We start from the raw sequence: 16549 nt of genomic DNA, 5'->3' as shown, positions 1-16549 counted from the left end.
TTTTTTTTGGTTTTTCTCCGGTACCGGGAACCGAACTCACGACCTTGTGCTTGCCAGGCAGGCACTTTTGCCGCTGAGCTAAATCCCCAGCCCCACAAAAGATTATTTCTTTGTCACTTTATTTCCAGAAAATTAACAGTTCAGTTGCATCATACAGCAAATTAACATGCCCACGGGGCATTCCTAACAAAGTTTATTTTAATATAGTTATTGAAGAATGATTTATTTTAAAAAATGAGTACTTGGAAAGTAAGCCAGAATTAAGAGGGTGTACTGGATTGAATATTGCTCTGACTCCAAATTCTTGCTTGCCCAGAACTTCATAATGTGACCTTCTGTAAAAATATAGTTTTTGTATAGGTTTCACTTAAGATTTAAAATAAGACCACTCTGGATTACTGTGGGCCCTAAATCTAGTGAATAGTGTCTTCATAAGAAGAGAAGAATCACAGAGACAAAGTGAAGGTCATTGACAATGAAGGCAAAGAGTGGAGCGATGCAGCTACAACCCAAGGACTGTTGGATGCCACTGAGAGCTAGGAAGAGGCAAGGAAGGATGTTCTCTAAGAGCCCCTCACAGTGAGCACAGTCTGGGGAACCCTCGGTTTTAGACTTTTGGCTTCTCAAACTGTGTAGAGTAAAGAGCTGTTGTTTCAAGTCAGCCAATGTGTGGTAACTTGATACAGTACCCCTAAGATACAGGGGATACAGTCAGGCAATTATAAACTTGATTACTGATAATGACCAAGAAAACAACGTTATTGCTTATACTCTTCTGTATACATCTTTCATACAAAGTCACATACTTAGGCACAAGATAAGCTCTGTCTCTGTGAACAGGGAAGGGCCGACCAGCCATTGGAGATTGTCCTAGGTCTTGTCATGGTTGGATTCTGGGGGGAAGCAGACCTAGAAGCTTAGTAATACTCTCCCTGGTTACTGCAGGGAGATGATTTTACATAACTACAACCTAGTTGACTCCACATTTTGCTTAACACCCCACAGTCAAGCTGACTGAGATCTTCTTGTCAGCCATCTGCTGCTGGATTATGTACTGGTTGCCTAAATTACACAGCAGAATCAGATGCTGAAGATTTATCCATTTGTTGGATAAATATCATTATTGAATGTATGCCAAATCATCTGTACCAACCATTTTAGGAAGTATGGAGGCCGATGCTACCAGATTCTGAAATCCTGCCTGATTTGAGTCTTATTTTAGATGTCTTATTTGGGATGTCTTATTTGCAGTTCTATATTGCCTTTAAAAAAGATTACATTATAAAATACAGCACAATAGTCATGCAGTAATGATGTTCTTGACAAAATTACAACAAAAACATTCAAAGTGTAGATAAAGTTTGTGCATATTAGCTCAGAGGAGACAAAAGGGAGATTGTAAAAGAATCAAAGTCCCTGGACAAAAATAAAGTTACCAGGTTATTTAAATTAGATGCTTCTTTCCTGGCAATTACAAATAAATACTTCTAGGATTTCTAATTTTGTCACATGGTGGCAGACACTCATGCTGCAACTGAAATTATAGGTCAAAGCAGGAGGACAGAAATTGAATACACACAGTCTGAGAAGCCCATCACATTTTTCAGAGAAGGGCAAAGGCTCAGTGTTAGGGAGTCCAAGTGTATCTTAGACTCTTGCATCATTTTCTCTTCGCATCTTACTTTCTCCTCTAACCAATGGCATATACATCTGAGACGCAGAGACAGACAGACAGATAGATAGATAGGTAGATAAGTAGAGTCTATAAATTTGAAACGAAAGTTGGTTTTTAATAACCACATTTAAAATCACATGTAGGGGCTGGGGATTTAGCTCAGTGGCAAAAGCGCCTGCCTGGAAAGCGCAAGGTCGTGAGTTCGGTTCCTGGTACCGGAGAAAAACCAAAAAAAAATAAAAAATAAAATAAAATAAAATCACATGTAACTAGGGAATTAAAAGCTATACCTCAACTATCTAACACCTATATACTTGTGTAATTCTATTTGCAAATGTTATTTATTTTTTCCTTGCCTTAACACAGAAAAATGATTTGAGGAAGTGGTTAAATACATCTTTCGTACTCTTGGCTAACATTTTGCATATTTAAGTAAATCTGGCATCTTTATCTGTGCCAAGCTGCCACTGAAGTGGGCCTCGTTCCTTTCCTGGGGGAAGGTTGTGGCTGAGTGTGTCCCATTCAGCTCAGTGTACCTCAGGACAAACCACTGCACCGGGAACTAATTTTCAGTGCAGATCAGCATTCCTCGGGCAGGTGACTAGACCTAGAGACACCGTGCATCTAATAGGGGAAGAGGTGCACACACCAACTCCTGACTCTGAGGAACCGAGGTGCGCCGAAACATCCTGGATGCCTGGAGGCCACAGCAGGAGCACTGCAACCTTCCTTTTTAAGATGAAACCTGTTTGTGCATCTTATTTGCTTTTTTTCATTTAAATTTAACCAAAGCTTTACTTAGCCATATTTTTTTTTTAAACATAGTGTCTATTTCAGAGTTGAGTGCCATTTCTACAAAGCTCTCTCTTAGTGAGGACTCCACGTATACATTTTCCCCTCCCTCCATCCTGCCCATCCTTCCTGATTTATGTGGAACTGAAAGCATCAATTTAGTTGTCCCTAAGAACTAAAGAGAAGACAGCAGTTCTTTAGTGCAGACATCCGGTTACTGACTGACTTTTCAGAAGAATTCAATTTGTGGTCTACCCACTACTTTTTGAAGCATTTGAGTCCTTAACACAAATCAGGGCACCTAACCTCCCTCTCCTCAGCCCTCTGAAATTGTGCCTGAGCCAGATTCTGTCAGCTTCCCCACTCTTTTATTTCTATTATCAACATACAGAGGCAGAAAAAAAAAAAACCATGTTCCCCTATTGATTATAAAATTGTGCAAATAAAGATCAACTATGACTTTGGATTAGTTCTTTCAGTTTCTACAAGAGAGGAAGGATTTCTCAAGCTGAATTACTTAGAAGCCTAGGCTGCACAACTGCTGCTCAGGGCAGCAGGATCTGGCTTTGAAGAGATGGGAAAGATCTGAGCTCTCTCCCTTCTCTGTGGCATTCACAGGGCATATCAAAGCACTGCATGATTAGAAGCCTGTTTCAATTTGTTTAATTGAACAACTTCCACTCTATTTTAGCATTCCCCATCCTGCATCTTTCCACTACAGAGCCTTTCTTCCTGGAGCACTTGCTAATATCCATAGTTTTTTTTTAACAAGCCATAAAAATGAGTACCTCATGCATGAGGCCCCAAGTTCAACCTTGATACACCCCAAGATATCACTGCTAGTATGCAAACTGGTTTTCCAACAACTACTCAATAAAAAGAACACAAAACTTTAGTATCCACACAGTAGAGGACAAAATATAACAACTTAAAATTGCCTCAGGAAGTTCTGAGATGCTCTGTCAAGGAACGGCACCTGCATTATTATGGATGTTCTTCCTCTAGAAACATCCGATGTAACAAACATCAGCTATCTTTGGAAGGCAACCCTGTGAAGGTCTGGGCAGAGTGAATGAGAAATACTTCCTTTACCTGTTAGACATGTCTTTAATTATAAGGAAGGCAGAAAGGGAAAATGAGAAAATAAACAAATGGGCACTTCATCTGCACTTAGGCAAAACAGTCTGGTTGCAGGAGAAGAGGCAAAGTCTATACAGCTGCAGAACTAATGAGGAGCACTGCCTGAGGAGCAGAGCACCTCAGGACCCTCAGCTCTGAGTGACGATGGAATACAATGCTGACGCTCCATAGCCTGGAAGCCTCTCTTCCCTACTGCAGCTCCCTGATAAAAAAAGAAACACAATTGGTAAAACCCAGTCAAAGCACCGTTGGATGGGAACAGAGAAATACTGGTAAGTGTTTAATTGTTATTAGCCTGGAACTTTTGCCTATCCCTCCTCAGCGGTGCTAACGGTGACAATGCTGCGCAAGGCAAATACCTCTGCCGGTAGCATGCACACCCACAAAGCAGAAAAGAGAGCTCCAGTCCCAGTGGATTTGACAAAAGAGGACTGGACCTTAGCTCCAAATCAGTATCCTTCTTTTGTGTATGAGTGTGGAAATAAAAGACATAGCTGTTTTTCCTTATGTTTCATAGCAAAGTAAAGTTGAAAGAATTAATTCAAGGCTCCTCGACTCGTTCTGAGCCATCCCTCTCCTAAATGTTACCAGTTTTTAACATCAAAATCTAGTTTCTGATCATGAAGAGACCTCACTGCTGTTCCTTAGCCCAGAGACATTTTACAACTGAGCTGCTTAAAAACAAAACTCTATGAAAGTTCAGAAGCGGGGCTGGGGATTTAGCTCAGCGGCAAAAAGCGCCTGCCTGGCAAGCGCAAAGTCGTGAGTTCGGTTCCCGGTTCCAGAGAAAAAAAAAAAAAAAAAAAAAAAAAAAAAAAAAAGAAAGTTCAGAAGCACATGCTAGCCATCGGCTGTGGTTACAATGTGGTTTCTCTCCATAAAGACTCACGTTTACATTTAGTTGCCAGTGTAATGGGAATAAGAGGTAGTGGGTTCTTTAAGAGGTGTTTGGGAGTGGGTGTAGGGGGAGGAATAATGTAGCTCCTGCAAGAATGGGTTGGTTATCTTGAGAATAGGTTATTATGAACTGTCCTGCCCCTGTTTTCCCCTCTTCTATGCTCTCACTGGCCGTTCTACTGCTCTTCCACCCATGGACAAGAATGAGGACCTCTCCAGAAGCTGGGCAGATGAAGTTGCTCTGTCTTAGCCTGCCAGTCTCCAGAACTGTGAACTATAGTACCTCTTTTCTTTGTAAATGACCCAGTCTCAGGCAGTCTCTTACAGCCACAAAAATAAACAGACATCATATTTGGTGTTATATCTTTGTGCGTTTCAGGAATTATGCTGTAATGAAAACCATAAGCAGTGCATTAAAATCCTCACCTATGTCTTGGGTGGGCAAGGAGGGAAAATGAGTACCTTGTGGGACTGAAAGAGGGACAGATTGGAAAACTCCACTCAAGACCTACCTATGTTGAAAGGGAGTTTGGGCAGGCGGAGTTCAAAGTCTCCAAAGCACACCAGATGCAGGAGGGCAGAATTAATTGTGATCAATAGCAAATGGGGCAAAGTTTCTTATCAGTGGGGAGTCACTTCCTTATGGTGACCCCATAAAATAGAACCTCAATAAATAGATGGCCAGAAGCTCTGTAAATTCTGCTCCTTTCCTAAGGAGCTGTCCTAATGTTTCAAACCTTTAAGAACACTTTTCTTGTTTCTATAAAATTATGCCACCCTCTGGACATTACTGAGATTTAACATGCATTTAGTCATGTAGAATGTAGAGTGCTGTGCTTAAGGTAAACGCCACATAACAGTACCAGGGCATTAGAATTCTGAAACTTTGCAAGCATGGGATTAAGAAACTGTCCTAGGATGATAAATCGCTTGTGGAACAGTCATTTATTGTTGCAACTGACAAAAGCTAAAGGATAAATTAAGGTGAAGAAACTACAATCAGCAGATTTTTCTTTAGCTCACTAAAACAGATAAAAATGAAAAAACTGAATGGGGCACTGCTGTGGCCAACATTGTTCCAAGAACTTGTGTCCCACCTTTGCTTGTGTGATGGAGACTACAGTTGTCCCCGGGCTGCAACAAGAACACAAAGATATAAAGTGTATTGCACAGAGTCCATGGCCACAGCAGCCTCAACAAAATAACATGCTATCAGCCAAGAGAAATAGTCTTCGGATCCCCGCCCACTACATGTATAGAACTTTGTTGGGTGGGACGCTGATATCTATTTCAGACCACTCTGGAAATTATGAAAGAGAGAAAGAGGGAGGGAGGGAGGGAGGAAGGGAGGAAGAGACAGAGAGGGAGAGAGAGAGAGGGAGAGGGAGACAGAGACAGAGAGACAGAGACATGAACAGAGAGAGGCGAGAGAGAGCGAGAGGAACAGAGAGAGAGGGTGGAGAGAGAGGGAGAGAGAGAGGAGGAAGAAAGAGGGAATTTTTTGAGTAAATTAAAATTTGCTTTAAACAATTAAAGAAAAATAGGTATTAAAAAGAATAATCAAAAACCACAGAGTACTAGAGAGGGATTTTTAGGAAAAGGAGTAGAAATAACCAAAATACATAAAAATACATTTGATCTGACTTGTAATTATGTAAGCTGAGATGAGGAGATGTACATTTGCCACCATTACTGGTAAAAATTAAGAACTTTTTTGTCACTCAAAATTGGCTATGGAGAATGGGAATGGGCAGCTTTATACAGGATGCATAGGAGTACATATTGATCCAATTCAGAAGGCTGGAAAGAGATAACGGCATGGCCATATAATGGAATAACGTTTACTATTTCTAATCTGAAATCCAAATGCTCTGAAATTCAAAACTTTCTAAGCACCAACATGATGCTCCACAAGGTTTGGAAGGAGCATTTTGGATTTCAGGTTTTTGGATTAGAGGCAGAATATCTCTCCAAGTCCAAGATACTCTGGTTAATCACTCCTGCATTCCTAATGCACCAGGGCTTTCCTACCTTTTGGACACACCATATAATGGGTCACATTTACGTAGATCCATACGCTGGTTCATTTTTATACATATGTTTACTTAACTGGAAAAATTTTGAGTTTAAGTGTACTGGACTTTTTAAACTTCACATTTCTTACTCAGGTCATTCAGAGAGTAGGTACTAAAGAAGAAGTACACATCTTTCCCTTTGAGAAGAATACTTTTTAAATGAAACACCTCAATGAAATACCACTTTTACTTATTAGTTTAAATGTTTTTTTACAAAGCTCTGTAATATACTGACATTTGACAATCTAAAGCTATATCTCTATCTATCTCTATCTATCTATCTCTATCTATCTCTCTGTGTGTGTGTAACAAACCTACCTCAAGGAATTAATCTTCAGGAAATGTTCACAAATATTTCCAAAATTTTACATTTAGGATTCTCAGGTACAGAATTATTTATAAGAAATAAGAATGGAAATGATTTCAGGGCTTGTCAGTAACTAAATAAAAGCAAGCCTAAAGTGGAGTTAAACGCAGCTGATAAAAAAATAAAAATATTTCATGACACAAGAAAATAGTCTCCATTAAGGGGAAGAAATTAGGGCTCCATATGATTCAGATTCAATTTTATTAGAAGCAAAATAGAAAAAAATGGAAATGAAAGCAAGTAGTTTACTGTGGGCAGTGGACTTAGCGGTGACTCCTATTCTTTGTGCTGTCAGAAGTTCTCTTTGATATATACAGCTGCCTTATTTTTTATGAAATAAACATGCATGTTTGTAAAATGAAGTACTGGATACACATTATCTTTCTTTAGACAAATAAAAATGTGATGATGTATACTGACAACTTTCTTTTTTCTTTTTCCTTAGAAAATGTTGGAGTGGAACAGTGCGGTTTCATTTTGAACTTGTTCCTGCAGGATCAACAAAGAACATCAATATACCAGGGAATATGGACCCTACAGAGTTGCTACTTCACTGATGCAGTACCTAAACACTTAGGTATGAAGTGGGAGGTGAGCTTACTTCATGAAATAGGAACAAATAAATCAAGAAGCTGTGAAGATGATCAGAAATCTAGGAAAAGGTAGTTCTTGTATTCTTTTGGTACCTTCAGGTAAGACCCTTAAATCTTCTAACATCACCCCTCAGTTTCTTTCCAAATAGAAGAGATGACCTTAGAATTCTGAATCAACAGTGTCTGATGTCAAATCTGAGGGTAAGATATCAAATGCAGGATCACATCAGCGGTGACAGTGTGGAAACCCAACTACTTCTGACAAGAAGGAAGCAGCCACGACATGTTAGGGAATAATCTTCGTAGGACTATTATGAAAGAGATGAACTGGGACCAGTATTTAAATATTCACACTGGCAATGGCAAATCATAAATGGAACTATTTCTTCTGCACAGATCTATATATGCCCACTTCCATTCTGAACAATTTCACATTTTTAGACTTTATGTAAAGTGCCTGGCAGAAAGCAAGAACCTAACAAACTATTTTTTCCTCTTTTCTAATCAAATGGCTCATTTCCCAGGAAGGGATTACTTTCATTTGAAACTTAACTCATGCAGAAGCAAAACTTAAAAAGAATTTCCAGTATGGGCTTATGCAGCTCTTTGTAAAGTGCATTTATCACAAGTCCCCTGCTCTCTAAGCTCAGATATGTGGGAGATGATTCTATTCATCCGTGGATGCCTCTGGCCCACTGCTGTGGGGTCTCTGGGGTTTGCCAAGGGCTGGGCTGCTGCTCTGAAACATACAAGGCCTCCTGTCCTCCTTTCTCTTTCTCTGATCCATTTACCCTATCCACAGCACCCACTCCTACATTCTTTAATGAGTTCTCTATCTGTCACTGTATGCTATAACTTTTAATGTGCTTCTACTTTTTGAAAAACAAAGGGGAAGGAGGAGAATGTATGATTATACATTGTGGCACTGAAAAACCCACAGGGATTAGTTTATTTTTTGAACCTGCAATTAGGTTGTTAAAGTGATGATTAGTTTCAGAAAAGCTACCCTCAGAGAAGCATGCATTACTAAAATCCAACAGCCACAGAGCACCATATTCCCTTCACAAAATAGTTCTGGTGTAGTACAGACAGTGTTCTGACCTCTGAAGACATAGACCCAAGCACACACATAGTCTTCAGTCTTGCTATGTTGTACACTGTAAGGGTGAACACTTGTCCAGAATGCTAAGAGAGGGGAAATACCATGATCTTTAACTTGCAGGAGAGGCAATGAAGGAACAGCATGTTCCCAAGACCACCAGCCAGCAATGGAGAGTTAGGATTTAAGCCCTTGACTAAATGGAGAGTTAGGACTTAAACCCTTGGCTAATAGTCACTCTGTCATACTGTTTCCTCAGGGTTCAACAAACTGAGAATTTTGAGCACTTCTCTTTTAACATTCTTGGCTTATTGGAGTCTATGAAAAGTTAATTGATTTGAGTGTAAGCAAAATTCTAATATGTAGTCTAGTTTGGGTTCTTCTCAATGATTACCTTGGCAAAGTCAAAGTGGACTGATGATTGGGAATTTTTAAAGAAAATGAACTTCTTTGAGGATTTGGGACAAAATACAGGTATGTTGGTAATTGAGTTTAATTTAAATATTTTGGTGATACTAGTTGAAAAAACATGGTTTGATATTATTTTTCTCACTTTGATTAGAGGTATAAATATATCTTTCATAAAAATGTACTTATAAAACTTCATAAATAACACAGAATTACATTTTAAAATAAGAACAGACATTAAAGCTAAACTAGCCTTGCTCTTTCATTTCTACCTCTGAGTTCTGAGGTAATTTATGCTTAATTTCTTCAAGATTATAAGCCTTTATAAGCATAGGTTTACAACATAAGGAAGAATAAACATCATTATTATTACTTGTAAAGCACAGACAGAATGTTTTAGAACCTCATCTATATCATATTCTGCACCAAAATGTCTATCTTACCTCCAAATCCGTCAGGCACATATGTTTTAAGAACAATATTGCAGAAAATTGTTGGCAGTGACAAAGGTTTATTTCCCTCATTTCGAAGGGAAATATGTCGGTACCCTGCTTGGAGGCCATCCAGGGGAAGGATCCTCTGGCCAATCAGCTTATTGTTATCATCATACACTGCTATTCTTAAAACAGCCAGGTCAGGCAGGATCACCTGCAAAAAAGGAATGAGACTTTACACTGGTTTCTGTAATGCTGTTTCCAAGAACCAGTACTCTAGGAACCTGGACCAAGTCCATGCTATTCTTAAGAACCTCTTATGGTAAAAACAAATCACAATCTATTTGGATTCCTATAGTGCACTGTGCAAACTACAGTGCACAAGATGTTGAGAAAGACAATCAGAACAGGTTTCATTTCATCAGAAATGTTACATGGAATGACTGTTAAAGACCCTTGTTATCTTTCCCCATTTCCACCCAAGCTATGGATGAGAAAAAGAAGACCCTGAGAAAAAGAGTGATTTTCTTAAACTCAGAGATTGTCAGTGACAGAATAGCACCTGGGACTCAGGGTCCTTGACTTCTAAACCTATGCTCTGTTTGCTATCTGCCCTGCTTCTGACATCTGGCTATACCTGTTTTTAATAATAGAGAAAGTGTGTTTGAATAAATGTTTCATGTGTAAAAGAAAACTGATAAATAAGTTTGGATTTTTCTTGCTTCTTGTGCTTCTCAGTTCCTGACACATTTTGGAGTATTAAACAGAAGAAGATATTAAATACAAAGGGCATTGGAAACATGATTTGATTCCATGAAACACTGATATATTTTAAAATATTAATATACATTAGCAGACTTCCTCTCCTGCCATGCCTTAATTGAATAAACGGACATAATATTTGAGTGCAGATGGCAAAATACTTATTCAAAGTAGGAACATGACAGAAGAAAATCCAGTGTGTTTAATCAGGAATGAATTTTTATTGGCTAAGAGCAACCAGGATATTGCAACCAAACTGAGTACTGTGTCTAAGGCTAGACCAAGCTTTTTGCTTATTTGCATCTGGAAGGACTAATTTAACTCCAACCTCACAAAGATGTAAAGGACTCTAGTTAAAATCCAGCCACCTTCCCTCACTCCTCTTCCTTATGTGGCCAATGGACAGTTTGGGCTTTGTCACTCTTGACTGGTGATTTAGTGCAGAAAACAAACACAGCCACAACAAAGAAGACATGCCTGAAGTAATCAATATGAGTAAAAGGTTATTTTCAACAATTGTGAAAGAACCAGAATTGGTATCTTGTTTCTGGAGCAGGAACTATTACACACACACACACACACACACTAAACAAGTTTGATATTTCCTTATTCACCAAAAATAAAGAATGCTTGAATTAATATTTTGAATATCCTTCTGAACTGCAACATTCTGAAATGTCTATAGGGATTATTCACACTATCAAAGGATGCTATACCATGCTATGGGTCCAGGTACAACAAATTAGGAAAACCAGGGCAAAAAAAGACACAAATCATGATTAACTTACACTGCATCCTGACAGGGGTAGAGAGCATCATAATGGGCACTGCATGGATCAAGGTATTTATGGACCTAAATTTTAAAATGGCCTGCTTTATTCAACCTACATCGATCTTCCTGAATTTGCTTTCTGTAAGTTAGCCATACTATTCCGAAACGGCTAATCCCTGTTTTGTTATGAAACAAATAAATTCTCTGCATTGCACAACACATACATGGAGCAGAACGACTTAGTATATCTGGGTCTAATGAAGAAGAAAAAATAATTTTGGTCAAGACAACAGAACAGGTAAGAGAGAGAAATGGACATTCATTGGGACAGCACCGGCAGTGTGTGGCCTTTTCGAAGTATCTTCAATTGACAACAGAAACAAAAGGGAAAAATGATTAAAGGTGAACATTGGAGGGAATGACTGTGCTTGTTCTTAGGACCAGCAGCCACTACTGGCAGAACAAAGAAAGGCAAAGAAACTGTACATGAAGAATAAAACCTGTGAGTAGCAACAGGTGACATACTTTCCAAAGGGGCACAACTGAGTCAGCTGACCCATGCGATGACATTTACTGACCTCAGCTCTGGTGCAGTAGATTTGTTGACCTCTTGGTTAAAGAACCAGTGCAATCTGCCCATTAGTTCCAGGGCAGAGAAGAACTTTTCAAAGTATGACAGTGTCTATGGAGGGGGTGGGATGCATACTAAGTAGCAGCTGCAATCCTACAGCCTAGTTAGTGCCACCAGGGAGATGGGCACCTCCAGGGAGAGATGGAGTCAGAACAGGGCCAAACAAGGCTAAAAAATTATATGATAGGGACAGAGTTTGTCCATTGGAAGAAATGGATAAAAAGACATTGGTTAAATGTCCTACATTATGTCCTATATCATGTCATGTCTATGTACCAAGTTAGAGTGGGTTCGGCAGGGCCTACCTTCCGAAACACGAATGATTCTTCATTATAAACTGGATTCAGCCCGTTGTTCATGACCATGCGAGTTCGGAATTCCTTGCGTATGGTGTCGGTTGGCAATCCATACATATCTACTTCTACATATGTGCCAATTTTCTTATCTGATAAGAATTGGCCTGATATGACCTGCAGTAACACAGACAAGGAATGGGGCAGATGTGAACTCTGTGTAAGTATCATTGGCAGAGGATAATGAGGAAGTAAGGAAAAGTATTCAAGAAATAACTATAAATAAAATTTGGTTCCTCTCATGGGAGGAATTTCAATTATCAGTGAAAATCCTATATTTCTTATTTAGCAAACCGGTACATTACTGGGCAACTACTATATGTAGCGACAAAAGTAGTTCTAGTCAGAAGTTCTACGTGCTAAAGCTGAAAGAATCAAGCAAAGATGTGAGTCATAGTAATATAGAGTATCCATAGTGTCCTCATCTCACATAAGTGTCCATACCTATAGCATGAAGTGATGCATTGAGATCCCCTATAATACCTGTATAGTTGTGAAATTCTATCATGCTGTACTTATTACTGAATTCTAAAAGGGACACAGACAGAAAAGCTGAACTTGCCTGCTTTTTTTTTTTTTTGCTGATATTGAAATTAGTCAGCTGATGGTATTGTTTATAAAGACCAGTGTTAAATTCTATCTACTATAAAAGCTATGGAGTGACTCTTTTTCACTTATTTTCCAAGTGATTATAGCTATTAGTGTCTTTTTTTTACAACACTTAATAGTTAATAATTTTTGAAACAGCTTTTCTGAGGTAAAATTGAGTACTATAAACTGTACATATTTAAACTATACATTTGAATCAGTCTTGATGTATGACCACATCTATGAGACTACCACATCACTGCCATTAAGGTGATAAGCATTTCCATAACCTCTAAGGGTTTCTTCAGACCCATTTATAATCCATCTCTGCCCACAGGCAACCACTGACTTACTATACTGTAGTTCTTACTTTCCAGAATTTTATATACAGCAATCATATAGTACATACTTTTTGATAGGGTATTTCCAAAATCCTTCCTTATTTTTCCTGTGGAAACAATGTCTCAGAAAAAAAGAGGGAGTTTTAAGTCAGATCTGAGAGCAACAGATAGCTCTTGCAACTTGACATTAAACATTTGAGCAGTAGTGCCTTCCTGGAATCATCTGCATACATGTTTGCACAGTCTGCGATGAGCAGGGGCCTCACCTGCACTGAACAGGTAGCTGCAATGACTCCGTCGACTGGGGTCTCTGAGAAGGGATCAAATGTTCTGTCTGGCCGCCTCATGAAGTCTGGTTTGAGAAGGTACCTGATAGGACAGAAGCACAGAAGGAGCTTTATAAAGACTCAAACACACACTCCCTGAATACGACCTTTTCCCCATCTGTAATTCAGCAGCTAGAGTTTCTAGTAGAGGGTCAGAAGCATCCAAGAGAGAGACCTTTCCCTATTGGACAATCCCAAAAAGCAATTACATCAGCTACACCTGCCTCTGAGGGTGTGCTGTGTTCAAAGACAAGAACAACACAAGGGGGAACTTTGACCAAAATGTTCCTCAGGCTCCTGAGTCCTTTCTGGCTTAGCCAATCTTGGGCTTCCTTCTCTGCCCTGGCAGAATCCAGTTGGAGCAAGAATCTTGCAAAGTCCACTAGCTCACGTGTACTTGGCCTTTTCCTTCCAAGGGACATCATTTTTACTTCTTTCAAATCACACAGCAGAAGAGACCACTGTACATGTTCTAGATACACACATGGTGGGTTACTGAGGTCACAGGGCTGTCGCTTGTGTGTGTGGCCAAACTTGCAGAGAACCATCTGTCTGATAGCAAAGGTATAGAGTGTACATTTTAAAGAGCCGTTCCTAGCTCACAACTGCTGATAAATTATATTTTGATTGGTAGTTTGGGGTGATAAAAACTAAGGTGACCGACTAGGTGAGTGACCATCAAAACCCTCCTGGCAGAGTACAGTAATCTTTATAGTATTCTTCTGGGTGAGTCCAGAGGTCTTGGGCTGTGGTCTGGGATTATTTACTTATATGCTGCTTGGGGAAAAGGCATGAGAAAAATGGCCATGGAGGATTTTTTTTATCTTTATAGAATTTTCACTTCATATTTTCCTTTAACTTCTCAGCATTTCAGTAAATGGATATTTCTTATTTCACTTCTAGGCTCACAGGTTTTAAACAGAGCTATTTAAGTATAGGAGAACAAGTCATAGCATTATTTATTGAAAATGGCTATTTACAAGCAAAAGCAAAGAATCAAGACAAAAGTTTATTCCCAGCTGAATCAAATTAAATTCAATGTGACATTTATAATTTCATTTACATGAAGCTAACTTCATTTCTATATTTGGTTCCAGTAAGGTAGACATATTTAATATCTGCATCTTCAGTTAATGTCCAAATGAACAGGGGCCATTACCTGCTGCAGATATGAAAACCTCCACTCCTAAATAAAGACAGAATTAAAGTACAGCACATATATGGTGAACTGCTAATGTGTCGTCAAAAGATAAAAAATCTGTTTAGGTAAAAAGGGGCAGATGAAGAATGTGTATTTGCAAATATAATTTATCTAAGGGTTTTATTTATTTCTACCCTACCCTTCAAACGCAGCTTGCATTCAGCAGACTTTAATTAAAAATGACACAGTTTCATTATTGCTGTAGCACAGAATCTTAAAACTAGGTGACAACAGTTTAAATCACATTACTCACCCGCACGATCCATTATACTCAAATTTTCCCTGATTCAATTGCATGGCTAAATCTGTCAAAAGACAAAAATAATTTAGCATCTCATCTTCCTGAAAGAAGAAGATCCAGACAGGGTGATTTTAAACAATGGAAATGACATTGTCCATTGGCTTGAAGATCCTCTTTCAACACTAGAAGAGACCACTGGCTTTGTTTAACACACAGCTCTCTTACAAGTAGAAATGACTCCATATTGTGTTTTCATAAACCTCATCCTAGAATTGCTTTAAAAAGAGTCAATACACAAGTAATGATTTTTTTATTTAATGCTGAATATAAACCCTGCTATCCCTAGAAGAGTATGTATGTGCCTCTGCTGGAGATATCCACAAAACTCAAAAAGACTCAAAAATGAACAAGGTAAGCATAATATAAAACCTGGTAACTTATTTTCAATGTGAGATTTAAGGGAACCTTCCATGGGGATTAACACTGGCAATGACTTTTCTCTTGCAGGTGGCTAAAATTTTTCTTTGCTCTCATCAACAAAAGACATAAACTTTAGATTTTTTTCTTCTTCATCGAAATGTGGTTAATCTTGACATTCTAGAATAAAACACAAGCTGTCTTAGTGATTAAATGGCTTTAGGATCCTGTCATCCCTATGACAGATTCATTGACAATGAAGACCATAACTGGATCCATCTGTAAGTAAAGCTAGCAATTTTTGTTGTGTAGCTAGAAACACTTGTGATGTACTGGTACCTGGTCACAGTCTGACCTAGCTAGCACTGTGCAGAAACCGTGCATAATGGTGACTCTGTAGGAGAAAGCTCTTGGTCGCGAAGAAGGCCCCTCTAAGAGGGGGCGCCCACAGTCAGCTGCTGCTCAAGCCAAAAGGATGAAATCAAAGGTTTTGAGGTAATAGGGAACAGGACGGGGATCCCCACACTAAGACTGGTGCCCTAGAAAAGGAAAAGGTCCTCAAACTGGAAAATATGGGAGATACACACATACTTTAAAAAACTGAAGAAGGAAGAGGTTTTTTTTGTTTTGTTTTGTGTTTAGGTTTTGGGTCACCAATTTTAAGAACCGTGATGTAAAACTAATCATATAAAGTTAAAGCTCATGTGATGTATTTCTATCTATTCTGTTTTGCTATCTCTAATTTTAAAATTGTGATCCCAGGCTCTTAAACAAGTGTTGAAAACTTTCAAAAGTTTGTTTATGCATTAATAAAAATTTACTCCTCTTTCTAAGAAAAAAGGAGGAATTATATATTGGAAGCCTGTCTCTGAGTACATTTGGGAGGATCAATTTATAGACTATTATTTTTAAAACAATATAATTCTTCCCCAGCCATTTACTCTATAATACTCCATCCCTTTATAATGAAGTGCCACTATGGCATTGGTATCTGCTGAATGTTCACAGAGGCCTGGGTAATTGTCAAAGGAGAAATAAGTCGTAGGTATGTATGGGCCAATGACTCTTAGCATATCATTTTAAGATAGAATAATTCTAGTCTTAATGCAAGCCTCAAAATGTGTCTTGAGAAATATCCCGAAGGGTTGTAAAGAGTTAACTTCGCAGTCCTGACTTAGCCCTGGAGTGCTTCTCCAAAGACAAAGAACACCAGGGCCCAGATAGTCACCTATGACCTTGCCTGGGTTGTTTCATCCCTCTCCTGGCCCTAGATAAACATTGTAACCACAAAGGAAATGTATGGTTATCTATAGGGGGACATATAGAACAGAGTACAGAAAGTATATATCATTGTGGTTGGGCTCATGACCGAAGCCTGACCCAGTTAGGTGGCACAAGGAAAACAACATGTGGCCAGGGCTACAACATTCCGATCTG

General features: G+C 38.9%; 1 protein-coding gene across 6 annotated transcripts in view; it reads right to left on the bottom strand.

Moving 5' to 3' along the window:
- The window catches only part of Plcb4 (phospholipase C, beta 4), a 353965-nt gene that overhangs the window by 36940 nt on the left and 300476 nt on the right, over positions 1 to 16549 (bottom strand). For all 6 annotated transcript variants that reach the window (XM_013512270.1, XM_013512271.1, XM_005380865.2 and 3 more), the window contains 4 exons: positions 14708 to 14759; positions 13194 to 13296; positions 11951 to 12115; positions 9490 to 9694 (listed from right to left, as the gene is read on the bottom strand). In XM_013512270.1, coding sequence (XP_013367724.1) covers positions 9490 to 9694; positions 11951 to 12115; positions 13194 to 13296; positions 14708 to 14759 — 525 coding nt within the window. The remainder of the gene's footprint in view (positions 1 to 9489; positions 9695 to 11950; positions 12116 to 13193; positions 13297 to 14707; positions 14760 to 16549) is intronic.

This window comes from Chinchilla lanigera, unplaced genomic scaffold, assembly GCF_000276665.1.
Source record: "Chinchilla lanigera isolate Chin_1 unplaced genomic scaffold, ChiLan1.0 scaffold00014, whole genome shotgun sequence".
NCBI classification, from domain to species: domain Eukaryota; kingdom Metazoa; phylum Chordata; class Mammalia; order Rodentia; family Chinchillidae; genus Chinchilla; species Chinchilla lanigera.
Note: the sequence above shows the minus strand (reverse complement) of the source record. Positions and strands in the feature narration are given on the sequence as shown.